The 27,820-nt window shown below is 56.0% G+C and overlaps 1 protein-coding gene across 2 annotated transcripts in view; it reads left to right on the top strand.

Annotated features, from left to right (window-relative positions):
- LOC111154739 (splA/ryanodine receptor domain and SOCS box containing 1) overlaps positions 1–23,654 on the top strand; it is a 47,866-nt gene extending 24,212 nt beyond the window's left edge. Inside the window, exons 1-3 of one of the 2 annotated variants that reach the window (XM_022514623.1) lie at positions 4,601–4,641; positions 12,530–13,372; positions 21,653–23,654. In XM_022514623.1, coding sequence (XP_022370331.1) covers positions 12,679–13,372; positions 21,653–21,780 — 822 coding nt within the window. In that variant the 5' untranslated portion in view covers positions 4,601–4,641; positions 12,530–12,678 and the 3' untranslated portion in view covers positions 21,781–23,654. Of the gene's footprint in view, positions 1–4,600; positions 4,642–12,529; positions 13,373–21,652 lie in introns of those variants that run through there. The other variant, XM_022514622.1, reaches the window with a different exon arrangement.
- Positions 23,655–27,820: the final 4,166 nt, after the last annotated feature.

Raw genomic sequence — 27,820 nt, 5'->3', positions numbered from 1 at the left:
GGTCTCTCCAGGCCTGTGAGCAAGAATCCTCTTGAGAGCCCAAAAAATCAACCGATGGGAGCAGGTTTTCGTGTGGTGACAGGTCCCGTCCAACTGTGCACCAGCCTGGGCCTTGCCGCTGGCCGGCGGGCACCAACATCGTCAACAGAGTGAGCAGGGTCTGCACCATGGGGATGGTTTCCTGGTATCGCAGCGCGTGGCCTCGGCCAGCTCGGAGTGGCCTTGGGGTGTGGACTGGCTCTGTGCCCGAGCAGGGGCCTGGGAGCTCTGGCGTGGCCCTCCTGAGCCCGCCTCAGTCCCCGAGCAGGGAGGGTGCAAACGGTAATCGCTTGGCCCTGGGGGTCCTTCCGTGACCTCGTCCTCGGACCAGGGAGCTTCTGTGTCTGTCGTCTGCCCCGCCCCCCAGCACACTGCGGGCGCGGCGCGGAGATGCAGGCACGCTCACCAGATTCCTCTGGAGAAACTCGATCTGCAGGTGCCGGGTCCAGGCTGCGGGCGTGCCAAACCACAGCTCTGCGCTCTTTCTCGTGGAGGAAAGAAAGGGGGGTGGGGTGGGGAGCCCTGAGCGCCAACTGCCCAGCTCTAGAAGACTCCTTACGCCCTGCATGGGAATGCCGTTGTCTGTGGCCCTGCGTGGAACCCTGGCTAACGGGCCTCCTTCCACCAGCCAGACCTCTTCAAGCTCCAGGCCTCCCTTGGCGCTGCAGTCCCTTCCTCACCCACCTCCCGCCCTGTGGGTTTTGGACAGGTGGACGTTTGTCATCCGTGTATGCTTTTTTTGTTTGTCGAGGTGAGATGCACGCGGTATAACCATGGTTTAAAACAGTACCGTCCAGCGGCTTTTAGTAGGTTCATGACGCTGTGTGGCCACCGCTTCTGGCTAGTTCCAGAACATTCTTTCCCCTGCAAAGAGACCCTGACTCGTTAGCAGTCATTCCCACTTCCTCCACACCTTCCCTGGCCGCTGGCAACCACCAGGATGCCTCCTGTCTATGGAGTCACGCATTCTGGCTTTATCATATCAGTGGCTCATACCACACGTGACCTTGAATTATATCTGGTTTCAGCATCAGTGTTTCATTTGAGGTTTGTCTAGCCTGTAGCATGTGCCAATCCTCAATTCTTCTTTATGGCTGAATAACGTTCCATTGTGTGTGTGGCCCACAGCTGGCTTGCCCGTTCATCCACCGACGGGCCTGGGGTTCCGTCCACGTATGTTTTTGCCAAAGTAATAAAACAGCAGTAAGAAAATTCAAAAGAAAGCACGTCACCTGAAGCACAGACACATTTTCAATTTTCTGGGTTCCTTTTCCTCCCTTTTCCTGCGCATGCCTGTGTAGTATGTTCTAGATTCACTGTTAGGGCAGATACGGTTGGTGTTCTTCATTTCAGTTGCCATCGCAGACCTTTTTCCTTGCCTTTCCTGCCGTGGTCCTCCTGGCCAGCATCTTTGATGGCTGCATAGTTCTCCCCAGTAGCCCCAGCGGGGGAGGCCGTTTCCTGCCTCCTTGCCTTACCCCCACCCTCCCGTGACAGGCTGGTGCCGTGGGGATCTGACAGCTGGACCCTTGGGCCAGCCTAGAAGTTCAGGAGTGATTGATTCGCTGCCTTTGGACTTGCCGAGACTCCTCTTAGCCAGGGGTGGCCCAGGGTTTCAGGACTTTTCAAGTGGACAGGAGAGGAGGAGGAGGTCCAGCAACATAGAACAGGAAGTCTGTGAGCCATTGTGGCTTTAGGAATAGGGCTAAGTTCTTTTGTCGGCTGGCCTGTGAGGCGTGGGGATTTACCTCTCCCTCGGCATCCGGTTCAGTTCCGTGAAATTGCACACAGGGAATGGTGATTAGGTTGCACTAGGAGACATAAGCCCTGATTCCTTTTAGAATCCTTTCCAAGTTCCTTGGCTGCACTCCAGTCGAGGTCCAGGTGACAAGTCTTCAGCCCGGCAGGCCGTGCAGAAATCTGAGCCCCTATCAGCCCCCATAGCCAGTTCAAAGACCAGGAAGCCCAGTGGGAGGTTGCTTTGACATTTTATCTTCTCCTAAAAATCGACAGTGGGGTGGGGGTTCTGAGGTCCAAGACTTTAAGAGTGATGCGGGAAGAGGGGGCCACCAACTCACGAGAGGAAGCTGTCTAAGGCCAGCCTGCTGCGGGAAAACCCTTATCCCACACGGGACCACCGCTACAAGCAACTTTGACGTTCATCTCTACAGACAAGTGACAGAGATGGTCGTACACAGGGACTAATATATTATGACCTGGGATAAACAAACTGGGAGACTGGCACGTGGGTGTGATCCTTGGCTCCAAGTGGACTGCCCCCAGCGGGAGAGGGTACACTTTAATGTCTTCTGTATTCATTTCTGGATTGCGATTTCTTACGAGCCTGTATAACATTTGAAATATTTCAAATCGAGATGGAACAAGCCATGCTTAAAAAATGGTTGCTGGAAATCTGAGCCTGGAAGTTCATTCATATGGATTCGAGATTCCAAAATGTTGAGCTGTTGATGCTCTTGAACACACACACAGCATCCTAACCTGGCGGAGGGCTCCGTGGAACGCAGACCGCTGGGCCCCAGACCCAGAATCTCTGGTTCAGGGGGTCAGGGGCAGGGCCCAAGCAGTCGCTTCTCCAGCAGGTGATGCTGACCTCCTAGTCCGGAGACCCCCCCCCACTTTGAGAACCACTCCTGTGACCATAATCATTGGAGACCACCCCTGCCGTCTCTTCCTCCTGGAGAAAGTTCTTGGGACTTCCGCCCTGCTCTTGACCCAAGGAGCTCACATTATTTCATTTGCAGCATTCGAAGTGTTCATCCCCACACAGGGCTTCCTGCCTCCCCACATGGTTCCTGCAGCGCCGGGGAGGATGCCTGCCGTCTGGCCCCCTCTGGGGGACTGGGCTCCTCAGGCTGCCCCACAAGGCCATAACCGGTGCCTACCATGGTATTCCCTGGCTCACTGCTTTTTTGCACTAGACATTCAAGATTCCCATCTGTGTCCCCTGGTGTTAAAAGGGGTTGGAGAAGGCCAGGAGCAGAGTGTCTTTAAGCACCTACTATGTGTCTTAAGCACCTACTACGTGTGCCCAGTGCTGTATCGATTGCTTTAGCATCTCAATTCCACATCGAAGTCCTGAGCGTTGCCTTTCTCCTCCTTCTCCACCCCCGGGTGCTTTGAGAGCATCACCTCTATCTGCAGGGTCGGAGAGACAGACCAGCCTTCTCACCCCCCTGGTAGCCAGCCCATTGAGTCTTGGGGTGACCTTTCCTGGCTCCCACATCCCCCCGGAGGAGGCCAGAGTATAACCCGCTCCCACTCAGGCCTCCGGGCCCTAAAGCCTGGGTTCGGTCAGATTTCTGCTCCTGGGGATGATGGAGGCAGGTGACAGGGGGAGTTGCTCCAGGCCAGTGGGCTCTGGAGCGAGCAGGCCAGGGAGTGTCTTGCAGATACACCAGGGCTCCTGGGAGAACCCTTATTTCCCTGTGGAGACCCCTCTGGGCACCTGCCTCAGGGAGGGGAGGCTTCACTGCTGAGGCCCCCCAGTTCCCCCAGGGGCCCCAGCCAGGTCGGGGCAGGAAGGGCCCAGTGTCCCCAAGCCTTTTCCCTGGGCTCCCATGAACGGTCCCCTTGGAGCTGGCCGAGTGCAGCTCTCTGCTCTGCCTTCCTGGTCCCTGTCTCTGGGGTACCAGGCGGGCCCAGTCTGATGAGCGCCAGGCCCCCGTTGTAGGCTCCTCAGTCGCTCTCTGTCTTGGTAGACTTTTGGTTAGATCTCCAGATCTCCGTGTGTCACTGCATGTCACTGAGGCCCTCTGAGAACAGGGCTTCTCATCCGAACGAGGCACAGGTAGCTGCCATCACCGCTTGCCTGGGGCTGCAACGTGACTCTTTATTTTAATTTTTATTCTCTGTATGAATGTAATGCTGATTTCCCAGGGGCAAGGTTCAACTGATTCGAGCGCTTTCTGAAAGTGCCATGAGTAATTTGGGTCCTTCCGTAGGTGTTTACAACAGGTGCCTTCTTGGTCTTTTGAGGTCAGAGGCTAGGGTTCTGGACCGTGCGGGATTTTCTCTCCAAAATCACTCGTCAAAACTTCCCAGAAGGGACCAACGCTTTCTGTTGGTTCTAGGGGCAGAGCCTTACTTTGAACACAGCCTTCCTGGGTGTCCCCAGACGTCTCTCGTCAAGCGGGCAGGTGGGACAGGGTGGGGGATGTGCGTCCTGGCAGCGGTGACACCCCCTGTCAGGGGCTCCGTGGCCAGGCTCGCAGGGAGCACTCCCCGAGCGCGCCCCCTGCCAAAGCGTGTTCCCGCGTCCCAGCTCCCAGGAGCCCGAAACCCTAACGAGCGGGCAGAGCCGGTCAGCCACGCGGCCAGGCTGCGGAGGTTGTGTTCTGATGTAGTACCAGACCGCTCCGGGGGTGCTTCTCTTGCAAAATTCTGGGCTGCAACCACCGACGTGTGAGGTGGGGGAGGTGGGAGGAGGGAGTTTATTTGATCTTCAGGTGAAAGGAGGCTTTATAAATAGGTCACCTTGTTCCGCATCCTGAATTTCATTCTTTCCCCATCTTAGGTCAAAACAATGGTTTTACTGTTCTGGGGTCAGTCGGACACACGGAGGGGGACTTGGGCTAAAAGGAGGTGAGTGTGTGTCTGCCACTCTCTGGTGGCCCCCCTCAGCGCGTGCCCGTCCCCTCCCACCCCCACCACGTCCATCTGCTACATGTCACCTTGGATGTGTCTCTGTCAGACAGGACTATTCCTTCGACAGATTTTTTTTTTTTTTCTTAAACAACAATATAAAAGGATGCTTTTTAGTAGAGGTGGGCTCCAGGGCTGATGGATCCCAAAGGGCTTTTTGGGAAGATGGCTTTAACTGAAGGATTAGTAGGCCCTGCCCGTGCCAAGGGTGGCAACGCCGAGGTCCTCCTTCCTTGTCCGGCCTCCCCTGAGCACAGAACCGCTGTGGGTTTCAGGGTTCAGGACAGAGCAGTTCTGTTCTTATTTGGGGCCAGCGGAGACCGTAGCTACCCTATTTTTTTACCAGGCAAAATAAAATTGTGACTTAGAGACAGTGCAATTGGACGTCTTGGGAGAAATCATTGTAGAAATAACTTCCCTCTTTGGGATGGCCCCAGGGCTGTATGCAGGGATTCCCATCCTTTATTTTAAATGCCCTCCTGCCAACTCTGGGTCCTTCCAGTGTATGTCCCCGGGTAAATCAAACATCTGTCCTGTGCTTGTGTTAGAAGAGGGGACACAAGGGGCGCCTGGGTGGCTCAGTGGGTTAAGCCGCTGCCTTCGGCTCAGGTCATGATCTCAGGGTCCTGGGATCGAGCCCCGCATCGGGCTCTCTGCTCAGCAGGGAGCCTGCTTCCTCCTCTCTCTCTACCTGCCTCTCTGCCTGCTTGTGATCTCTCTCTGTCAAATAAATAAAATCTTTAAAAAAAAAAAAAAAAAAGAAGAGGGGACACAAGTAATTGTTTTGGGAACAGCTTGTTTGTGGAAGGGTGAAGTCAGTATTTTTTCAGTCTTTATTCTTTTCGGTGTGTGCTTAAAAATCATTTCATGACCAAAGTAAGACATGCATTTAAAAAAATTTCAATTCAAAAAACGTCCAAAGTCGGGACACCTGAGTGGCTCAGACGGTTAACATCTGACTCTTGTTCTCAGCTCAGGTCACAGTCTCAGGCTCGTGAGTTCAAGCCCCACTTTGGGCTCCATGCTGGGTGTGGAGCCTTAAAAAAAAAAAAAAATTCAGGGGCACCTGGGTGGCTCAGATGGTTAAGTGTCCGCTTTCTGCTCAGGTCATGATCTCCAGGTCCTGGGATGGAGCCCCATGTCGGGCTCCTTGCTCAGCAGGGAGTCTGCTTCTCTCTCTCCCTCTGCATCTCCCCCGGCTTGCATTCTCTCTGTCTCTGTCTCTCTCTCTCTCTCTCTCTCTCTCTCCCTCCCTCTCTCTCTCTCAAATGAAGAGTAAAATCTTAAAAAAAAAAAGTTCAAAGTGAACGCATCTTTCCTCCCACCCCACCCTCCAAGGTTAATCATTGGGAAAGGTTAGCTGTTTATTCCTTTAGACCTTTCTCTATGGCTACAAACAGGTAAATGCACACAGATAGAATCTTCTTAAATTCTGTTCTTACAGAAATGGGAGCACGTATTGTTCTCCAATTTACTTTTTAAAATGTAATGGCATCACGTTGCATTTGATGTCAGCAGTCTGAGGGGCTCCCTCTTTCCCTACAAGGCTGGGGGGGGCGGTCATAGGGCAGTGAACACATCCCTATGGCTGGGCTCTTGGGTTTCCTAGACAGGATCCTGCAGGGATGGGGGTTGCTGGGTGTTTTACACTTGGGGGTGTATCTTGGACACACCCCCACACCTGTGCATGAGTGACTTTCTCCCACATTCTCTCAAGATCCCCCCCAACCTTTTTAGCCCTGAGCATCCCACATGGCTCTCTGTCCTCTGTCACAGATGGTCCTGTGCCAGTATCCCTTGACTGTGTGACTCACAGAGGGAGATGAGAACACGGCACATCTGAGAACCGGCTGTCTGTAGCAGCGGTGGGAGCAGGAGGCTTTGGAAAGCTCATCTGCTTCAAGCCCACCTGGAATGCCATCGTGCACAGGTGGCTCTGATGGGTCTTGGAGCCACGGGCCATCCCACCCCATGGTGGCTGCAGAGTGGACTAGGTGGGATGCTTTTGCCCATTAGAGGGTCTCAGAGGCATCCCCTTTTGCAGTGACCCGTGAACTGACTTTTGACCCCTCGAAGATGAGGCATACTGGCATTAGTGAGGGAGAGATAAGGGGTGTTCAGTCAAGGGAAAGGGGCCCCACCGGCTCAAACCATAGGGCTTAGTGGCATCTGGCCTGGTAGCAGACCCCTGTGAGTCCGCACCCCTAGTCCCAGAGCTTCTCATCTTATCCACATGCAAAGTAAATGCCAAATCTTAAAGCTTCTAGAATGTGTTTGCTCACGTCCCTTTGTGTCCCTCTTCCGGGTCAAACAAGTCCGTTTACACGGCCAGGGTGTAACATGTCCCTGCCCTGTGGCTGTGAGTCCTCCTTCCCTGGCCCCGTGTGCTCCCCCACCACCCCCACCCAGCCCTCCAGTGCTGGAGACACACACTCACACCGCGTGCCTGGCTTTGACGTTGAGGGTGGGTGCTCCTCTCTCTGTCCTTGTGGCACACGGGGGTGCTGTACCGGCTTGGGGTGGGGAGGTGGTGAGTGGGAGGAAGGACCCAGCTGAGCCGGGAGCAGAGGGAAGTGGAGACTCGGGGGCACACTCAGTGTCAGTGACCCCCCCACCCCAGCTGCTCCTCCCTGGGGGCAGACAACCGCGTGGCCCAGCTGACCAGGGAAAAGCCAAGGCCGTGTCCATGAAGCATTTCCGGAACCGCCTTGGGCGACTTTGACTGCACAGAGCCCTGCGCCAGCCCTGGCCCTAGAACTTGACCCTAAACAAGGCACAGTTCTGTGTTAGGACTCGTGCGCTCTCAGACAGTTGTGTCAGGAGTGTCCTTTCTCTCGGGCCCTTTCCAATGCACCCTCTTATGGTTCTTTTTCTCCTCAGACCCTTTTTGGTCTTTAATCTGATTTTACCTGTAGAAAAATGTTGCTGGGAGCTTCCAACCCAGAACGACGTGTAAGAAGAGTCCTGGGACGCCTGGAGGGCTCAGTCGGTTAAGCCGCTCCCTTCGGCTCAGGTCATGATCCCAGGGTCCTGGGATCGAGTCCTGCATTGGACTCCTTGCTCAGCGGGGAACCTGCTTCTCCCTCTGCCTCTGCCTGCCTCTCTGCCTGCTTGTGCTCTCTCTCTGTCTCTGACAAATAAATAAATAAAATCTTAAAAAAAAGAGTCCTACAGTTCGAGCTCCTTTGAACATTGCTTTGGTTCCATTTCAGTGCCTGTGCACACAGGGGTGTGTGTGTGTGTGTTTGTGCATGCGCGTGTGTCTGTATGTACATAGTACATTGTTACTCCTAGTTGCAGTACCCATCGTGCTGCCTTTGTGCCTGTCTGGGAGGGCAACGATCCTCCCACCCACCCAGTGGGCAGATCCCTGCCTCCCCCGTTGCCCAAGCCACGGGTCACACTGGAGTCCTTCTCACCCCTGCTCCAGGTGTGGCTTTGGTCTTTGGGAAGCCCCAGGGACTGAGGACAGGCGGAACAGTGTGTTATTTGGGCAATCAGAGGTTGGTGGTGGGAGGGATACAAGAATTTGTCTTGAGGGCTGGCTTGGGATGGCTGTGATAGGGACAGGCAGAGGTGGTCTTGGCGGCCCTGTGGTTCATGTGTGTCCGAGCTTTCGGAACAAGAGCTCCGGCGGAGGGAATGAGGGTGCTGCTGCCGGCACTGCCTGGACTTGCCTGGGCCGCCCATCCTGCTCATTAGCCCTGACTCTGCAGCCACTGGGGCTCTGGGCGTGGTGTGGCTGCATGTGACTCCTAGGAGGTGGGGATGGCGGCAGGGCCATCTCTGTCCTCCGCCTCTCCTGTTCTAGGCCCGTGGGTCACTCCACCGCCACACGGCCACACCCCTGCAGCTTTGTTTCTGCTGAAGGGACAAGGTCTGGGTCCTCCTGATTCATGGGGATGCACTAAGGACTTGCAGAGTCATCCTGGGCCCTGACGCTCCCAGGACAACCCTAGGCCCTGAAAGGCCTGGACGTCTGCATTTGCCTCTCAGAAGGCAAGAGCTGGGGCCCGTGCTGCTGCTTCTGGTGCCTCCCCGAAGTTCGGTACCCACTGGGGACTCTCTCCTTGGCCCAGTTTTGACAGGAGCTGCACAGGCCAAACCAGTGTTTCTGTGACTCCACACCTGGGGGGTGGCGCAACATGTCTGGGCATTTTGGAGATGGTGTCAGCCGATTTGCCTGGGGTTAGAACGGGGGTCAGCAAACTATGGACCTTGGGCCAAATCTGGCTCACTGTCTGTTTTTTGTAAAGAAAGTTTTATTGGAACATAGCCATGCCCATTCATTTCTGTATTGTCAGAAAAGCCTAGAATATTTACTGTCTGGCCCCTGATAGAATACGTTTGCCAGCCCCTGGCTTGGAAGAGACCTTAAATTTGATCTCAGACACTTGGGTCTTGGCTCAAAAACAGTGTCCATCACAGGGCCAAGTGCAATGACCAAGAAGACGGATAACAGTGATCTTTGTTCAGTGTACAGAACACAGCCTAGAAAATAAAAATAACAAAACAAAAGGGAAAATGCCAGCTGTACTAAGTCCTTCTGGAACATTGTCTCAGTGGAGCCTGAGGAAGCATGGGACGCCCGTCTTACTGGAGTAGCAGATGGAGCTTCGGGAAAGCTAAGGCAGAGTCCTAGGCAGTGGCCCGAGGCGCTGTTTGGGTGAGCAGGTTCCCCCCCAGGACCGGAAGCCCCAGCAGCCGTGCCGGTGGTGGAGGACAAAGTAGGGAGGTGCAAATGGGGGGGAAGAACCCTACTGGTCATCCCCAAGACGAGGCTAGCGGAGCTCCAGGAGACCCACAGAAGGGTGGGTCTCTGCAGCCACATTTAAAAATAGAAGGAAGGAGAGGGCAGCTGGATGGCTTCGCAGCCTTGCATGGCAAGGAGGTGGCTCGGTATGGACAACAGGAGGTCTACGAGAAGGAAGTGTCGGCTCTGACCGTAGCCCGGACGCAGGGTGGGAACAGGCAGGTGACAGGTGTGTCGAGAGTGGCTCCAGGGTTGCTACAGTGCTTGGCCCGTGTGGGGGAGTCTGAAGGCAGGATGGCCCAGAAGCAGCAGAGTGGGCTGGCCCCGGCCCCTGGCCAGGCTCTGGGGTGCCCTTGCATGGGAGCTTCCCACAGGGCTGTGCACGCTCTTTCCTGTCCCCCTTCCTCCCAGGGACTCCTGCAAGACTTTGTCCTCAGTGGGGATGACGTGCGGGGTCCCTAGTCTAGCTCCGGGAGGCCCCTAGTCTAGACCAGGGAGCAGCCTGTTCTTACAAATAAAGTTTATTGGAACTCAGCCATGCTCATTGATTTCTGCACTGTCTGTGGCTGCTTGTGGAGTTGAGTAGTTGTCAGAGACTGCCTGTCTGCAAATGTGGAACACTTACTGTCTGGCGCCATGCACAAGACCTTTGCTAATCACCATCTCACTGCAGTAGGAGTTCACATACTCTTACTGTGTGTATGTATGTACACATGCAGGTCCCGGCTCAGGGCCCTGAGAGTTCCCTCCCTCTCTCCCCTTCTCACCCCCATCACCCTTGCCTCACTCCACCCTTGACCTGCCCCGGCTCTCCCCACCTTCCTGGCTCTTCTCCATTCCCACCCCTTTCTCTCCAAGTAGATAAATTAACGTGTTGGAAGGACTTCTCCGCACCACCTCCCTCTCCCACACATCCTGCCTGCCCAGTGTCTCCCCCGACCCCCAGCCTCCTCCTCACTCCTCACCTGTGCCCATGGTGGGGTTGGGATCTCCTGCGCCAAGATGCTGGGACAGAGCCCACCGAAGGGCAGTGACCGCTTTGCTCCAGAAAGAGGGCTTCCCACAGGGTCCTGTACAGGGAGGTCGCTGGGCACCTGCCAGAGTGAGATGTCCAGGCAAGGATGGGTATGGATGCTTCCGACTATGGGAACTGCCCCTGCCCATCTAAGGAGGCTACTGGAATGGAGTCTAGGGAGGCATAGAAGAGAGGAGTCAGGGAAGGCTGCAGCCAGGCAGCCCCCAGACTCTATAGTTATGAGGACCATGTTTGCACACCAAAACCCCGGCTCTGTCCACCCCCACACAGCCTGGCAAGCAGGTGCCAATGCCATGGGGTCCCCCTCTGCAGAGCCACAGGCAAGTCCTGAAGAGTTTGATGGCTCTCAGGAGTCAATGGGCCTGAAGGCCTGAAATTGGGAATGTCCTGGGGCTTCAGGACGTGAGGTCACGATATCCACAGAACTTTCCAGAACCAGGGGGGTCCTCTAGCCGCAGAGGCACACTTCTGCTCTGTAGCAACTTTGCATACATTGGACACAAGAGGTCCTAGCCTGGCTCTGAAGAAATGACCATGCCTCAGGGAGGCTTCCATTCCATAGCAGAAAGGGGACGATGAGAAGCTTGATGTGCTCAGTGAGGGCGGGGGAGGGACACACCCAGGAACATTCATCCTCCTGAGAGCCAGCCTCCTAGAGGCCTGGCCACCCTGAAGATGCGGTCCCAGAGGATAGAGGCAGCTTGGGACCGCTAGAAGACTGGCGATGAGAGGCAGCAAGCCCATTGCAGATCCCTCCCCTCCTCCCGGCTCCTGCTGGCTCCCATCCCAGATTCCCCTGCACAGCCTGCCCTCCTCTCCCAGCAGGTGCCCTGTCCCTGCCACCCACAGAGGGGCCTCCCGCAGCACCCCCCCAGCGGGCTCCTTTGGACTCTCTTCATCACAGGCACCCAGGCCCCTCGCCCCCGCATGCACATTCAGTGCCAGTTTTTCAGCCTGGAGCCTACCTTCCCCCTTGTCTGCTCGGTCCCAGGAGCCCGTCCCCCAGACCAGGCGGCCAAGAGTCCCACAGGCCAGGGAGGTTTGTGGCGGCCGAAAGAAGCTCTTCCCCAGTGAGGCCCAGGAAACCCAAATAGCGTGTTCTCTTCCCTTATCCAAGGCTGGACACTGAGGACAGGAATGGCAGGGGTGGTCGCTTGGCCCCACATTTCAGGCCCCCTCCTTGGCACTGCCAATGGAGGCACCAGGACAGATACCGTGAGATCTCTCCGACTTCCTACCCAGGTGGGCTGTTGGGACCCAAGGGGCCAAATGTAGGCTGCTGGTTGGAGGGTGTGGCTGGGGGAAGTGGCAGTCCTTGAAGTGTTGGTCCAGCACTACGTGAGGGCAGGGGGTGAGAGCCTCTGTCCTCACCTGACCAGGGGCCAGCCCCGGGGCCATGAGAAGAGTGTCACTGGTGGCCCTGGGCCAGGAGGGACATAGGACTTGCTGGAGAGGTCGCAGCAGCCTTGGGGACCAGCAAGCCAGGGGACCCCTAGGGCCTCCCAGCCGAGCACCCATGCAGACCCCCAAGTGAGCTTTCTGGCTACACTGGGGTCCCCTTCCCTAGCATGAACCCCCAGAAGCAGCTGTGCTAGAAAAGAAGAGGAGCTGGGAAATGGGGGCCTGCCCCTTCTGCTGCCTCTCACGGCCTCATTTCCCCCCGAAAACCGTAGACAAGGGAAATAAGTTTTCCCTTCCTGTGACCAAGGAGGATACCCACTGCCTCAGGCCTGATTCAGGTCCCCTGCCAACTTGGCCTTCTGCCCTGAGAGACCGTGGTGGGGTATTTGGTGAGGGTCGTGCAGCCAACACCATCGAGCATGATGCCCAGCCCCGAGGCCCACCTCTCCACACCAACTCTTTCCTCACGGTAGTCTCGGGGACAGAGCCATGGCCGCAGCCTGCCCCGCCTCAGGTGTGCCCGGAGCCCCAAAGCCGGGTTGCTGGGACGTGTCTGCGCGGGCAGCCTCATACTCGCAACTTTCGCGTTCTTCCCGCACCTCTACTCACCCAGCCTCCTTTTTCTCTCCATCCATCAGGCAACACTGAGGGCTCCGCTGTCTCCAGAGGCCGCCCACCACCCTTCCTTGGGACCACTATCTGGGCCTCATCAGCAAACTGGACGGGAGGCCCCACGGTTAATGAGTTTGCCCCAGGAGTCCATGCAAAGGTGAAACCAAGGGCAAACATGGGTCAGAAGGTCACTGGAGGGATCAAGACCGTGGACATGAGGGACCCCACATACCGGCCCCTGAAGCAGGAGCTCCAGGGTCTGGACTACTGCAAGCCCACCCGCCTAGACCTGCTGCTAGACATGCCCCCCGTGTCCTACGACGTCCAGCTGCTCCACTCGTGGAACAACAACGACCGATCGCTCAACGTCTTTGTGAAGGAGGACGACAAGCTGATCTTCCACCGGCATCCGGTGGCCCAGAGCACGGACGCCATCAGGGGCAAGGTCGGGTACACACGCGGGCTGCACGTATGGCAGATCACGTGGGCCATGAGGCAGCGGGGCACACATGCTGTGGTGGGGGTGGCGACAGCAGATGCCCCCCTGCACTCCGTGGGGTACACGACCCTCGTGGGGAATAACCACGAGTCCTGGGGCTGGGACTTGGGGCGCAACCGGCTCTATCACGATGGCAAAAACCAACCGAGCAAAACTTACCCGGCCTTTTTGGAGCCGGATGAAACATTTATTGTCCCTGACTCATTCCTCGTGGCCCTGGACATGGATGATGGCACCCTGAGCTTCATTGTGGACGGACAGTACATGGGAGTGGCTTTTCGAGGACTCAAGGGCAAAAAACTGTATCCTGTAGTGAGTGCCGTGTGGGGCCACTGTGAGATCCGCATGCGCTACTTGAATGGACTCGACCGTAAGTGTCCTGTGTTCTGTCCAGTGTGATGGTTCCTGGACTCCCTGTGGCTGTGGGATCCTAGCTGCGCCTGCCCAAAAATTTATAGTCACTGGAACTAGAAAGTCTTTAAGTAGCTATCCCAGCGTATTCAAATCCTCAGAGGCTGTTTTTCATGCCTCTGCTTAAGTGAAGAATTCTAACTGGAGTCTGCCAGATTACCTGATAGCTTCTCGTGGATGGGTGAATGAATGGGTGGCTGGATGAGTGGATGGATGGATGGACGGATGGATGGTTGGATGGATGGATGGATGGATGGATGGATGGATGGATGGATGGATAAATGAGTGGTTGGATGGCTGAGTAGATGGATGGATGGATAGAAGTATGGATGGATGGATGGATAAATGAGTGGATGGATGGATGAGTGGATGGGTGGATAGATAGATAAATGAATGGATGGATGGATGGATGAGTGGATGGATGGATGGATGGTTGGATGGATGGCTGTGTGGGTGGATGAATGGGAAGGTGGATGGATGGGTACATGGTTAGATGCTCTTTGTTTCTGGCTGACCTGCCTCCAGTTTTGATTTGCAGTTGACCAAATTCTGTCACAGTAGCCAACATACTACTGAGCTGGGATTTGCCGTTTTGGGGTTATGAGGACCTCTTACATAAATGAAAGCCAGTGACCTCTCTTGCTCATTAGATAGGTTTAGGGTCTCTCTCTTCTGGTGCCAGAGGCTTCTGAGTTGGTTCCTTTAGACCAGGTCCCCTGGGAGGGGCTTGTTCAGTCATGATGTCAGGAGGCCTTTGGAGAAGAACATGTGGATTAGAAACAGGTTGAATCAGCAATGATTTCCACCAGTCCTTTGGAAAAGGGAGTGGCCTTTCTCAGACCACACGTGAAAATAGCCCACATGTGGTGACATGTCCTAGTTTAGGAGGTAGAGGACTCTGTGGCTTCATGGCTGGGACCCATGGTGACAGGAGGTCCCAGAGTTCCAGAACTATCTATCCCCATGTTTGACCCTTAGTCTTCCATAGGTCCTTTCTACCATCTTCAGACCTCAACTTGGAAAGGGGGTGGGGCAGAAAGCTTTGCCCACCCATGTCTTGACCGTCCCTACAGGACAGGTTTGGCCTGGCAGCCAGGGACGCCCTGCCGGGGTCAGAGCACAGATGCTTACTGTAGTCTTGCAGCGTCCAAACCGTCAGCTTCTCCTATACCTCTTCCCTGCTTCAGCCTTGGAGAATGTCAGAGAAAATATCCAGGGACATAAGGCAGAGGGACCTCTTAAACGCTTCTCTTTGGAAGCTGCCACTACCCGTCTTTCCCTTGCTCCTTGCCTCTGCCTTTGGCCTGGTGATGGCAATGACCTCACCAGCGCAGCCTAGTATCCCTGGGTCATCGGACTCCCAGCAGGGGCAATGAGCTGTGCCTCTGGCAGGTAGCCTCCCCGAGGAGGTAACTTCAGATCTGGTCTCAGGAACTGGCAGAGCAAGTTCTGTGAGTCTGTCTCCCCAGGTGATGGTAGTAGAAAGTCCATAGTCAAATCTGCCCTAGGCCGGGACGGGCAGGGTTTGGGAGAACCAGACACCTCCTGCCCAGAACCTAGGATCTCAGGAGCCCTAGCCCTGGCAGAGGAGTGACGATGGCCCTTGGTAACTTACTGCCCATTCTGTGCAGATGGAAGAATGGATTGCTGGGCTGCCCGTGCTGTCACTGGTCTGCTGGTCTCCACAAGAGCAGAGCAGCCATCACCCCCTCCAGTAACAGGTGCATCAGCCCTCCCCGTTCACAGAGCCAGCTCTAATACAGAACACAGACCGCCCAGGGGCCCAGGGGGACACTAGCCTGTTAACTGTGGCAAGTTGGGGCACACCCCAGCAGAATTGTTCCTCTGCTGAGTCAGGGCAAGCCTCGGCAAAGGTTCTGCCACAACAGTCCTGGAGGCCCAGATGGGCATCTTATAAAGAGACAGAGGCCCGTCGTCAGCTCTGCATCAGATGGGAGGTCGAGTGATTTTGTAATTTCTTGTCGGGAGGAAATGGAAAGGGATTAAGGGGAGTGGGAATGTGTTGCTGAGGGTTGCATTTGGGTTCTGGGTCTTGGGTGGAGACTCCAAGTGCCAGGTGGCTTGAGCCTACCTTGGATTCTCTTGATTAATGATGAGGACCCTCTCCCCCGAAATGTCATGCTATAACCCAGCGGAGTCTGCCTTCCTGTTGGGCAGCCAGGACAATTGCTGGGAGGCAGCAAGGAAAGGATTTACTCAAGAGGCAGTCAGACGAGGAAACAGGAGGCAAGCCTCAAATCCAGCTCCCTGAAGGGAGAGCCGGGGTAACTTAAAGGCAAAAGGAAAAGGTCTGGGTAAAAAGTTGCACAGGGAGTCTGCCACTGCCATCAGTCCCGTGAACTCTCTGGTTACTGGTTTTGATGAAAGGGAGAAGAGGCAGAGTGGCTATGAGGCTTGGGGGAGAGGAGTGGCCTGGACAACAGATGAAGAAGGACTTCTGGAAAGACAGAGGCGATGCCAGGTTGAGCACCGGGAGGGCTGAGAGGTGTCCATCAGCTGTGGCAACAAGGCCATCACTGGTGACCTTGACTGAAGTCGTCAGGGTTGGGTGGGGTCAGAAGCCTGACAGAGCACTGGGTTTGCAGAGGAGCGAGAAGGCTGGTGTGTTCGATTCGGGGGGCTGCTGGAACAGATGACAGCCGCTGGGTGCTTAAACCAACAGAATGCGTTCTCTTACCGCTCCGGAGCCCAGACTACAAAGTCGGGTGTCAGCAGGATTGGTTCCTTCTGAGGGCTCAGGGGGCTCCTCCCCAGGCCTCCGTCCTGGCTCCTGCTGGTTGCCGGCAGTCCTTGCTTGTGGACACGTTCCCCCGTCTCTGCCTCCATCCCTACATGGCCTCCTGTGTCTGTCCTCATCTTACCAGGACACCAGCCATTGGATTCTGGGCCCGGCCCAGCCCAGATCATACTCCAACATGACCTCACCTTAAGTAACGACATCTGCAAGATGCTATTCCAAGAGGGCCACATTCTGAGGCTCCAGGTGCTTCTGAATTTAGAAGAGGGGGACACTCTCCCCCCATTATATATATATATAGAGAGAGAGAGAGATGTGGAGACAGTAACTCTAGACCATTCCCATGAGACCCCCAGGCCACCCCCTGAGGGGAAGGTGAGACAGTAGTCAGATGGGGTACCCATTGGGTGAGGTTGAAGGGCACCTAAGTCTTCTGCCCATGAGAGTTTGCCTTACCTTCCAAGGTCACTGAGGAACGGGGAATATCATGGCGAGACGGGGTCCGTGGTCCACCGGGAGCAGAGTGTGAAAAGCAGAAAGTCTGGCCAGGGCTGGCTAGAGACATCATCTCGGGGTCACAGCCTTGGAGGCGTTCTGACTCGTTAGCCCTCCCTGGGCTGTCTGGGAAGCCATCCTCACCCTCCCTCCCCACCCTGCCCCACCCCACCCCACCCTGTCCCAGACACCAGGTCCTGACCTCCACAGGGAGCAGCGGTTTGCAGAGCTGGTCAGCCGGACTTGCTCAGCGGGGCCTCCCCCGTGCTGCAGGGCTCACCGCAGTGAACAGTCTGTAGCCTGTGAACGGCCTGTGCAGCAGGCCGACACTCCCCAGCACTACCCCTGTCCCCTTCCCCTGTGCACCAAGCCCACCCTCCCCAGCAGCATCCCTGTTCCCTTCCCCTGTGCGCCAGGCTGACCATCCCCAGCAGAGTCCCTGTCCCCTTCCCCCGTGTGCTGATCAGACCCTCCTAGCAGAGTCCCTGTCCCTGTACTGAGGCCAGAGCCAGAGCAAAAGCGGAGCTGGTGATCAGTGTGTCCCTATGTGACCCCCCCCACCATCCAGCCAGCTCTGACCACAGGCCACTTGTTCTGACCACCTCAGGCCTTGAGACCTTCTGGGGCTGAAGCCACAGCCAGAGGGACTGTGGTGTCACTTTCATCTTTCCTGGGGTGAAGGGGTGGATAGGACCATTGTAGCGAGGAGACAGGGCCCACTGTGGCCTCCAGGCCTACCTGTCCCCTCCCTGGAGACGCAAAAAGGAAAGACCTACTTGCAAGCCGTAGGCTGGCCACCACCCAAGGGAGGGTCCCTGCCCCATGGGTCTTCCCTGCCCCCACCAGTTGTGACCGCGTCTCCTGCTAAGGAAAGCTTTCCTCTGCGTTCCTCCATTTTCAAATTCTCCCTTTTACAGCTCCCAGATAAGTTTGGTGAGGTTTTTTATGATTGTGGTTTCAGAGAGGGCTCCGCTCTTTTCCTCAGGAGACTTTCAACTTGGTGGCCTCCTCCTGGGGTCCTCCTGGCCTCCCTAGATGCCCTCCCGGGGTGCGTCACCCAGTGGTGGATCCTACCTGCACCTGTTCCCGCTGCGCTCCAGGAAGCCCCTAGTCAGGGACGCTAATCACCTCTACCTGCAGGGGCTTCCTTCCGGGGGAGGGAGGCCACTGAGGAGGGAAGGGGTCTTTCTAGGCCCCCTGTCCCCCGAAAGGCTGGCATATGAGGGCAGTAGGCTCTCAGAGTCAGGGGAGCAGGGAACCAGAATTACCAAGCCACCCATCCGGGAGTGAGGCATCGTTTCCTGGCTGCCAAGAACAAGGGGTCGTGTTTTGTTTTGCTTCTTTTTTGTAAGAACCGCTTAATGTCGAGGGGAAACGCGCACATAGGCTGATGGTCCTCCACGATGGCCCACCTCCACCCATGACTTCCTAGAATCCATTTCACGGAGCATTTTCAGTGCAAGCTTCTTGCAGGAGTGAGAGGGAGGTCAGTCTCGGGACCGGTGAAGGCGCCGGTGTGTGGGGGGGGACAGGAATGTGGCTGGATCAGGAGCGCTTCTTGACGTGAGTGAGACCCTTGCCCTTGACCTCACAGACCTGAAGTTCATTCCCTGAGCCCGTGAGCTAGTGCAGGGGCAGGCCCTGGAGGTGTGAGTGGGGCTGTAGCCTCTCTGAGGAGTGTGGACGGGTCGGGTCGGCATGATGGGCCACGCACGGTCAGACAGGCCACCCAGTAATCATTCCTCCTAGAAACCTAGAAACGTGGAAATTAGCACAGAGACCCTTTCTCGACCTTCAGCTCCCGTAAACAGCACCTGATTCACTCTCCAAATAAACCTTGGACTTCCCTGTTTGGGAACGTCGAGGGTGGAACTCCAGTGGGCACCTGGCTTTGTGGATGGAGCTGGATACAGAGTCAGCAGGCCCCCGTCCAAGGCATTGAGGTGGGGAGGCCTTCTTGGGTTCCATCAGTGACCAACTGAAAACAGGACAGACATTTTCCATGGCCCGGTACCCACGTCCGGTTGCACTCCTGCTCTCTGCCCGGCCTTTGGAAAGCACCCAGACCGTGAACCCGTGCATCGTTTGCCCCCTACAAGATCCAGGAGGGGGGGGGGATGACCTGTGCGTGTGTTTATGTCCCCCAGGAACAGACCCATCCGTAGGATGCTTGTGTGACTGGTCGTATTTTCAGCTCATGGTGCGTCACTATATCTGCTGGCTGTGGCTTCTACAGCTCATCCTGGCAGGATTGGGGCGTCTGAAAGACACATCCCTTCCGGGCTCACAACCACTCTCCACCTGGATTACCCAGTGTGGTCCTAAGATGGTCAGGCTTTCCGGGGGAGTGGAAGGAGGTAGCCACAGGTCCTCATCCCTTGGCGTAAACTGCAGGGGACTCTCAGGAGCTTCCTCCCCAAGCTGGTGTAGAGATAGCCCGACTACAGAATTGGCTGGATGTGGTGCATGTCCACGTTCTCGCCCTTGGCTCTCCCCTCCCTAAGCCATTTCCCCATCCATAGATTGCAGGGGCCACAGTCCCTGCCAGGCACCCCCTTCATGGTCCACAAGTTGCTGCTGGTGATGTTTTAAAGATTATTTATTTATTTATTTATTTGACAGACAGAAATCACAAGTAGGCAGAGAAGCAGGCAGAGAGAGAGTTCCCTGCTGAGCAGAGAGCCCGATGCGGGGCTCGATCCCAGGACCCTGAGATCACAACCTGAGCCGAAGGCAGAGGCTTTAACCCACTGAGCCACCCAGGCACCCCTGCTGCTGGTGATGTTAATTTGAGGTCGGCTGTCACCAAAAATAAGGGAGCTGGAGCAGGGGGTGTGCAGGGCTCTGCCGTTTAGAAGCATTTCTTAGTGAGGGTACCCATGGGATGCCTGGAAACCATTAAGCTAAGAGGGTATAATGGGAACTCCATCTCAACCTTCCCTCCGCAGCCCTGCTTGGCGCTCTGGCCACATTCAGTGGTTCTTGATACTTTCTTAAGGGTCCCCAACCAATCAGGGGAAAGCCCCTCTGCCTCCGCATGGGGGTCCAAACCACATTCTGGAGGGAGAAGGGGCTGGCCCAATGTGGCAGATGGAGGGAGCTCCTGAGTGGAGGAGAGGAAGGGCCACGCGTGCAGGACGCCACGATGGGGGAGACCCAGGGCTCCATGGGCTTGGGGAGAAGCCCACCCCTGCTCCCCAGGAGTCTAAATGTTCACCCCTTCAAAGGGCGAAAGATAATTTAGCTCATCCTTCTGCCTCTGACCGAGGCTCCCCTTGATCATCCTGAGCTGTCCAGGAATGGCCCCAATTCAAAGCTTTTCATGAAAAACACTGACCGTTTCAGTTCCCTTTCCGGTCTCGCTATGGCTGACGGCCCATGGGAGATGAAGAGTAGTTGCCTTCTTTGAAAGCCGGAGTTTAGTAAATGTGTTACCAAGCCTGAGCCCGAGTGTGTTGATAACAGCTCGTCGGGATGTAATTCACAGGCAGTACCAGTCCCGTGTTTAAAGAGCGTGACCACTAGGCCACCATCAGTGTGATCAGCTTTAGAACACCTTCATGGCTCCCCGAAAACCTCAACAGCCCTCACTCCCCCACTTCCTCCCAAAGCCTCCAGCTGTAACATTTGCTCCTCAACACTTGAGTTTTTTCAATGTTATTTTTAATATTCTGAGACACACTTTGATCCCCTTCTCATTGAAGCATGGGGTCTCGAGGGAAATGCTGGTTTTTTTTTTTCCCTCAGTTTTTTGACCACAGGGGAGTCTCAGTGTCAAGGGGAGACCCTGGCCAAAGCCACAGATGCCCGTCCCTTTAGCTCTTTCCGGATCCGCGACGCTGATCCTGAGCAGCTGCAGGTGTGCTCTCCAGGAAACGTCACCTGCAGGGAGGCAGGGAGAGCGAGGCCCCCCCTGCCCCCGCAGAGGAGAGTTCATCTGAGACATGGGTTGCAGGGAGCCTCTCTTGGGGGAAGACAGGTGCAGGCTGTCTGGGGACATAAGGACCGAAGTGCTTACGCAGGCTGCGGCTAGAAATTCCTCTCAAATCCAGGCGCCCGAGGCAGCACTATGAGCCCTGCCTCAGTTTCCCTAGCTGTGAGATGCTCTGGCGGTGCCGGGGGTAGCCTCGAGGGTCCCGGCTGTGGAGGCTGGGCTGGTATCATCACCTGCTCTGGCCTGGGCCCCTGACCTTCACCCTGTCAGGTGCGAAGAAGTGCAAGGACCTAGGGTTTCTGCGGATTCTGCCCTTTCAGGCCGTGGGATGGCCAGGCCTGTCTCTGGGCATTTCTTCCATCTTCCTTGGTGGCACGGTCTGGTGGCCAAGGATATGGTGGCCGAGCCGGGCTGCCTGGATTGGGACCCCGGCACGCAACCTGGACGCGGGGGGCCCCCTCTGCTTCAGCGCCCTCACCAGTGCGGTGGGGACGGCTGCGGGACCCGCGAGCGCCGGGCTAACGTGGATTCCCTTCCCGAGCGCCTGTGTGGGGTCTGGAGCTGGGGCCCGTGCTGGGACTGGCTGGCTTCCATGTGCTGTGGTCGGACACGCAACGAAGGCTTGTCGGGTGGGTAAGAGGAGGGGCCGCCTGGGCTCGGACCCGGCTCCTTCTCCTTCCAGCGCAGTGACCCTGGGCAAGTAATTGGGACTCTCTGTCCCTCAGTGCCATCTGTTTAGTGGGGACGATAATAGTGATGTGTCCCTGAGATTGTTAAGTCCCTCCTTACGCAGCATAACAAACTCTTCAATGAGTTTGCATCTCCAGGGGGCTCACAAGGGTGCCTGGCCCAGAGCAGGTTCTCTCCGTGTTTGCCATTAACAGTTGATTGAACACGTGACGTCGCCTCGTTGCTGATTATATAGTAACACATCATAGTACCGCTAGGGTGGCTGTCACTGTTAGCATTGTTTCTTCTAGAACCTTCTAGAACCTTCTAGAGCCATCCAGAGCCATGCTAACCTGTCCTCGCTCTCTCCTCCGTCCCCCCAGCCGAGCCCCTGCCACTCATGGATCTGTGCCGCCGCTCGGTGCGCCTGGCCCTGGGGAAGGAGCGTCTGGCTGACATCCACACGCTACCACTGCCGGCCTCCCTCAAGGCCTACCTCCTCTACCAGTGATGCTCCACCCTGCACCGCCAGCACGCCACCACCCGGTGCCACCATGCCGGCCTGCCGCCGTGCCCCGCACCTCGGACAGGCACCCGGCCACCTGTCCATCCCCCCCGCTGCCCCTGCCGGCTACTGACAGCTCGACGCAGGCTCCTCCATTCCCTGTCCCGACCTTGGCAGAAGCCCCCTGCGCGCCGTTTCCACAGTCCCTCTGCGGAAGAAGACCCAGAGAACAGACTCCTAGGAAGCCCTCCACGGAGCTCCAGCCCACCCTCGGGGTGGCACGAGGATCTCCATGCTCCCTGCCCCGACCTGGCAGGGCCCAGGAGGAGGTACCCCGGCCTCCTCCAAGAGCATATCCCAGGGCCGCTAAGAGGTGCTCGGATGAGGGCTGGTGCTGAGGCCAGCGGGGCCACGCCGCAGCAGACCACACTCAGGACGTCAGAAACTCATCACGGACACTGAGGCAGAAGCCAAAATGGGACCTTCCACAGGCACACAAGCACCCACCATCAGCCCCGGCTGTCAGCCCCTGGTACCCTGTATTTATTCTTTTAACAATAACAAAAGCCATTTATTTATTCCATTTAGAAAGGAAACCTTGTTTCGTTCCCCTCTCTCCGGAGTGTTCTGTTGCTTCCCTTCTACCCGCCCCTCCCCGGGATGTGTGCGTCTCCCCTGTCCCTCTCGTCGGGCTGTGGCTGTGGTGTGTCCTTACGTGGGCACAACAGTGTCTCCCTGTGGGTCCCTGGACCTACAGTTCCCAAGGGGCTCTGCTCTGGGTTCCTGAGCCCATGCAATATGAGGGTCTTGGGGGACCCGTCTACAAGGGCTGTGGCGCGCCCCTTGTCTCCAGCCAGGAGACATCCATCTTTGCACGTGATTTTCCTTCTTTAGTCTTCTGTGGGGGGTTTGCTTTTGCTTTCCCAGCTGAGACCTCCCATGCACATCCTCGGAAACTCTGGCTTCCTGGAGCCGGAACTAAGAAGGGAGGATGAGCAGGTCTCCAGCCCCAGGGAAGCCAGGGGCGCGGCGGGGCGGGGAGCCCAGAGTGAGGTCGAGGCCCCTCGGAAGCCATCGCAGGCCTCCGCCTAGTGTCCCCGTCCGGGCTCTGTGCCCAGGGGGAGCAGCCTCAGCTCATCACGACCCCCCAGAGCCACACGAGGAGCAGGGCGGGGTGGGGCGGGGCAACAAGTGGAGGAGGAGGACCCCCGACTCCCTGCCGCAGCCCCCCCCACGTAGCAGACCCCACCCCTGCAGCCGCGCTCACCGCTTCTTTGATCTCGAAGTCAGCTCGCTTCAAATCTGACTTCTGTTCATTTCTGTACAGGTACAATAGATGACTTTATTTGTTTAAATGTTTAATATATATACATATATATTTGTCTGTAAGAATTATGTTTTAAACAGCTGCTGTAGGGTACCTTTTAAAAAAAAAAAAGTCTTCCAGTGGAGTATATTTTTTAAAGCACAAAATTGGTGCCAAGTCTGGGTGAGGAATGTAAATTACCCCCTTATTATTTTGAATTTTTTTTTTCCAAGTTGGGGGAGAAACCTTACCTGTAAGACTTTTAAAGACTTTTCCTCACTTCTGTTTCAGGGTGGGTCATGTTCTCATGAATGTTGCACACAAGAGAGTTTTACTTACACAGATCCCAACCTTCCCGCCTTGACCCAGTGTCCTCCCGCAGGCGCTGGATGAATCGTGGGCTGTTGGTCCTTTCTCTGCCCTTCTGTCCCCCGGCTTCCCAAACCTCAGCCCCGCCTTTCTCTCCTCTCCACCCAGAACCTTGTGACCTGTACAGTTTTGAAACTCCCGTTCTATTTTATGATGATTAATAATAGTAACCTAATAAAGGAAAGTTTATTAAAATACCAAACCACTTTTGAGTCCCTCTTTGTGCCTTGGGGGGAAGGGAAAGGGGTGTGGCCAAGCCCTCCCTGGGTCCAGTTTTCAATAGATAATGAGGTGATCCCCTGGGACCCCATGGCCGAGGATGGGAGGCCAACCAGAGCCCCCATGAGGAGGAGAATCCTAGAGAGGTGATCCTAAAACGTCTCCATCCCTTTTCAGAAGTTCGTGAGCCTGCAGCCCAGACTGAGCCCTTCTGAACCTGATAAGAAGGATTCTGCCCATTGGTGAGACCTCTGGCTCATCAGTGTCCTACAGCTTGAGTTGACAGTGGGCTTTTTAGGGGCAGAGTAGAAGCCCGAGGGGGCATTCTCTGAGTCCAGGCTCTGCACATGCAGTAGAAGGACCTGGTCCTTTACTCACTTCTGTGTCCCCAGTGCCAAGCATGCGGTGACGCTGATGAGCTTTCTCAGGGAACCTATTCTCCCCGCTGCTGTGGGCAGGATCCCCCCAACCCCATGACCTAGCAGAGGAGACGGGAAAATCCGGCTTCTTCAGCGGATTGGCGAGTGATACGTGAATAGTCAAGACATTGACTAGATACGATCGCATGTCATGACTAGTCTGCAAAGAATTGGCAAGAATGCAGTTCAGCTCCCCACGGACCCATCAGGATCTCCTGGTGCTGTGAAAAGTGGCATGGTCTTTTCCCAGGGGGCCTGGGAGCCCTTGGACCAAAGTCCCCTGTCCCTTTCTCTGCCCACCTCCTAGCCAGCTTTCCTCAGACCACCTGCCCTGGCATGCCCCTGGGAGGTATTGGCTAAAATGCATGTTTTCTCAGAGCTCTGCCTGACCTGAACCGAATCAGCGTTTCTGGGGCCAGGCCAGGGATCTGCAGTTTTCTCAAACTCCCCAAGTGACCTTGCCTAAGAGTTTGGAGACCACTGTTTGTGACTGTGTCAGCTCTTTTTCCGGACAAGTTGCTGAGGAAAGGGAAATTCTTTCAGTGTGTTGGTGGGTTGGCCCAGCGACGAGCAACAGGGACTCCTGAGTCAGACCTGGGTTCAGATGTTGGCTCTGACCCCTCCCTTGCTGTGGGCTCTTGAATGATCCTCCGTCAAATGGCAGTCCTCACAGTGCTCATCTCGTAGGAGGGTAGCAAGGGTGAAATGAGGCTTTCGAACAGGGCCCAGCATACCAGCAAGTGTGCAAACAGATGCTTTTAAAGCTCATGCACTTCTGTTCTGGAAAATGGTCCAAACATCCCTAAACCAACTTTCCGATAAATGTTCTTTCTTCTTGGGTAAAGTCTCCAAAGATCAAGGTGGGTACAGGGGAAAAGAGAGCCCTAGATGCCTTCCCCAGATGCGTTTGGAGGAAAGGGGTGGCCTGAAATTATTTTTCAGTTGGAGTTCATGTCTGGGTTGCATCTGGAACTCTGTTGGCTTTGAAGGAGGTGGCAGGGGGAGGAAGGGGGTCAGGTGGGGTGGGGTTTGGGGGGTTTGGAAACCCAGGGAAAATAAGGCCCTTTGTACTGCCCGGAGACTTCTCGGGGAGCAGGGTTTCGAGTTGGAGGGAGCAGTCTTCATAAAACCATTCTGCAGACCAGCCCATGTGGTTGTAATTAATACCCTGCCTTCGAGCAGGTAGCCGGCCTGGGGCTTGGCCAGAGATGGGAAGAGCCCTCCCTCCCTCTCCTGCCCAGGCTTCCCTCCCACCCTTCTTCCCGCGCCTCCTCCTCCACGGCGGCGAGATGAGGAATGTGGACTTTACTGAACCATAAAGTATGCTGGGGGAGCTGGGGAGGGGGCTGAAGACAGAGCAATTAGTTCATGCTCCAGTCCAGACACCCAAACATGGTTGGAGTCCAGCTGCAAGGAATATTTGAAATAAATGAGCCGCCCCGGGCCAGGAGTTTGCTGTGTTTTCTGTACGGGGCCATGGCAACCAGGGAGGAAATCATGAGCTAGGGATTGGGCTTTAGAATCAACAAATGATGTCCTGGCCGAGCAAGCCCAGAGGAAGCCGCTCATGGCTCTCCGAGGGCTTCTTAGGGCTCAGCTGCTGGCGGACGGGCTGGCCTCACGGTCCTCCGGTGTACTCCGTGCGGTCCTGCCCCAGCCTCGGACCTCCGTGTCCTCTGCGGGGCTCTGACCTTCTCTTTTTTCCCTTTTCTGCCTTTCTTCTTCTTCTTCTTCTTCTTTTTTTAAGAAAACGGAAAGCTAACACTTCTTTGGAACCTTTCTTCCTGGGCCAGAGCACAGCTGCCGCTGCCCGTCTGATAATGGTTTTGCTGAGCAGAGGGAATGTTCCCGGTGGAAAAGCCCAGGCTGAGGGCAGCTGTCTGGATGGAAGGTGGGATTGACTTACCCTGGCTCTGTCTTCCCACCCAATCCAGCGGCCGCCCCTTCAGGGTCTCCTTCATAGGCAGGAAAGGCAAAGGCCTCCTTTATCCCTCCCTTGACTCTTCTGAGGGTGGGCCTTACAGGTGTCCCCAAGATTGTGTCTTCTAGAAACACACAGAGAGCAGGGCCTGGCATGGGGGCCCTTGGCTGGAGTTCACAGGTACCTCCTGCGTTGGAATCATGAGGGCACCTTGGGAACAAAGCAAAATTCCAGAAACTTTGATGCAGTAAATGGAGCCCAGGCATCTGTGTTGTGCAACCCTGGAGCTGAGTCAAATGTGTTGCCCCGGGGTGGATGCAGGGCCGGACCCCTGCAGACCCCCTGGCCTTTTCCATTCCCCTCAGAGGCTCACAGGGGCTGTGACTCAGAGAAGCCTGGAGATTCCGTGAAAATCAGCTCTCCCTGCCCTGTGTTTCAGAGCATGTGCCGAGGTTTTGCAGAGCTGGGCCCACACCACCAGCCTCTTCCCGGGCAAGGAAGCACTTGTCTCAGAAGAGTGATCTGGACAGTCTGAGAAAAATACCAGACTGGGGGCGCCTGGGTGGCTCAGTTGGTAAAGTGTCTGCTTTTGGCTCAGGTCACGATCCTGGAGTCCCGGGATCCAGCCCGTCCTCAGGCTGCCTGCTCAGTGGGGGGTATGCTTCTCCCTCTCCCTCTGCCCCCTACCGACTGCTTGTGCTCACTCTCTCTCTCTCAAATTAAAAAAGAAAATTAAAAAAAAAATACCCGAGTGGAGGCAGGAAACCTCAGCCTTGGGCTCATCCCCCATGCCTCAGTTTCCCCAAGGAAATTAGCCCTGGAAAGCTGAGCCGGCAGCTCGTAGCCTGCATGGAGGTCTTGGAGCCACAGCACAAGTGCCGTCCAGCAGGGCTGTCCCCTGGGAGGTGCCCTGGATCTGCCCCATGACCTCAGCACCACCCAGGATCACGTCTCTCCCTGCTCGTGTCTCCCCTCTTAAGGCATGAGGAGCAGACGAGCCATTCTTCCTTCCACCTGTACGCCCGGGCCCCACCTTTTGAGAGATTTTTCAACCAAAGCACTTTGGGAAGTTCCTTCCCATTGATTCTGTTGAACAAAGCCACCGTCTGGGTAGCGATGACCCCAGGTGGAAGAAGCCTCAGCCGAAAAACAAAGGACTTGACCCTCGAGCTGGCCTGTGTGTCGAGTCTGTGAGACCACAGAGAGGGCCCGGGCTCTGGGGCCAGGACAGCCTGGGGTTCCTGCCCAGCTCCCCAGCCCACCCAGGATGGTCACCTCCAACAAGGCTCTCAGGAGGCTTGCCGTGCCTGTCTGGGACGTGGTGGCCGCACTTGCCTCCCCAGGCCCTCTGAGACACTGGAAGCGTACAGTGGGACGCATCGAGGTCCTGGGTACAAGGACCTCCCACCTCATCCTTTTCCAACCAGCTTTTTAAAAAATTGTGGTGAAACTCATAGAACATCACATTCATTGCTTTAAAGCATACGCTTCAGTGCCATTAACACATTCCTGATGATGGGCGGCCACCCCCCCCATCTGCTTCCAGAACATTTTTATCCCCCCAGGGGAAGCCCTCCCCACTCCCCCTCCCCAGCCCCCAGCAACCGCCCATCCGCACTTGGACTCTACCTGTCCTTGTGCCGTTCCGATCAGTGCGTCACACACCATGAGACTCTGTATGTCCCACTTCTCTCACCTCCAACTGGCTTTCCAAGGGGGTGTTCCCCGAGCCCTCCCGCCCCCCTTTGTCTTCCCTTTGTCTTGCTTCCCTCTTTGGTAAAACAGAGAGAAAATGTCCTCCCTGGAGGTTCC

This window comes from Enhydra lutris, unplaced genomic scaffold (genome assembly GCF_002288905.1).
Source record: "Enhydra lutris kenyoni isolate GAN:26980312 unplaced genomic scaffold, ASM228890v2 scaffoldscaffold38, whole genome shotgun sequence".
Lineage (NCBI taxonomy): Eukaryota > Metazoa > Chordata > Mammalia > Carnivora > Mustelidae > Enhydra > Enhydra lutris.
The sequence above is the reverse complement of the archived record's forward strand: the minus strand, read 5'-3'. Positions and strand labels throughout refer to the sequence as shown.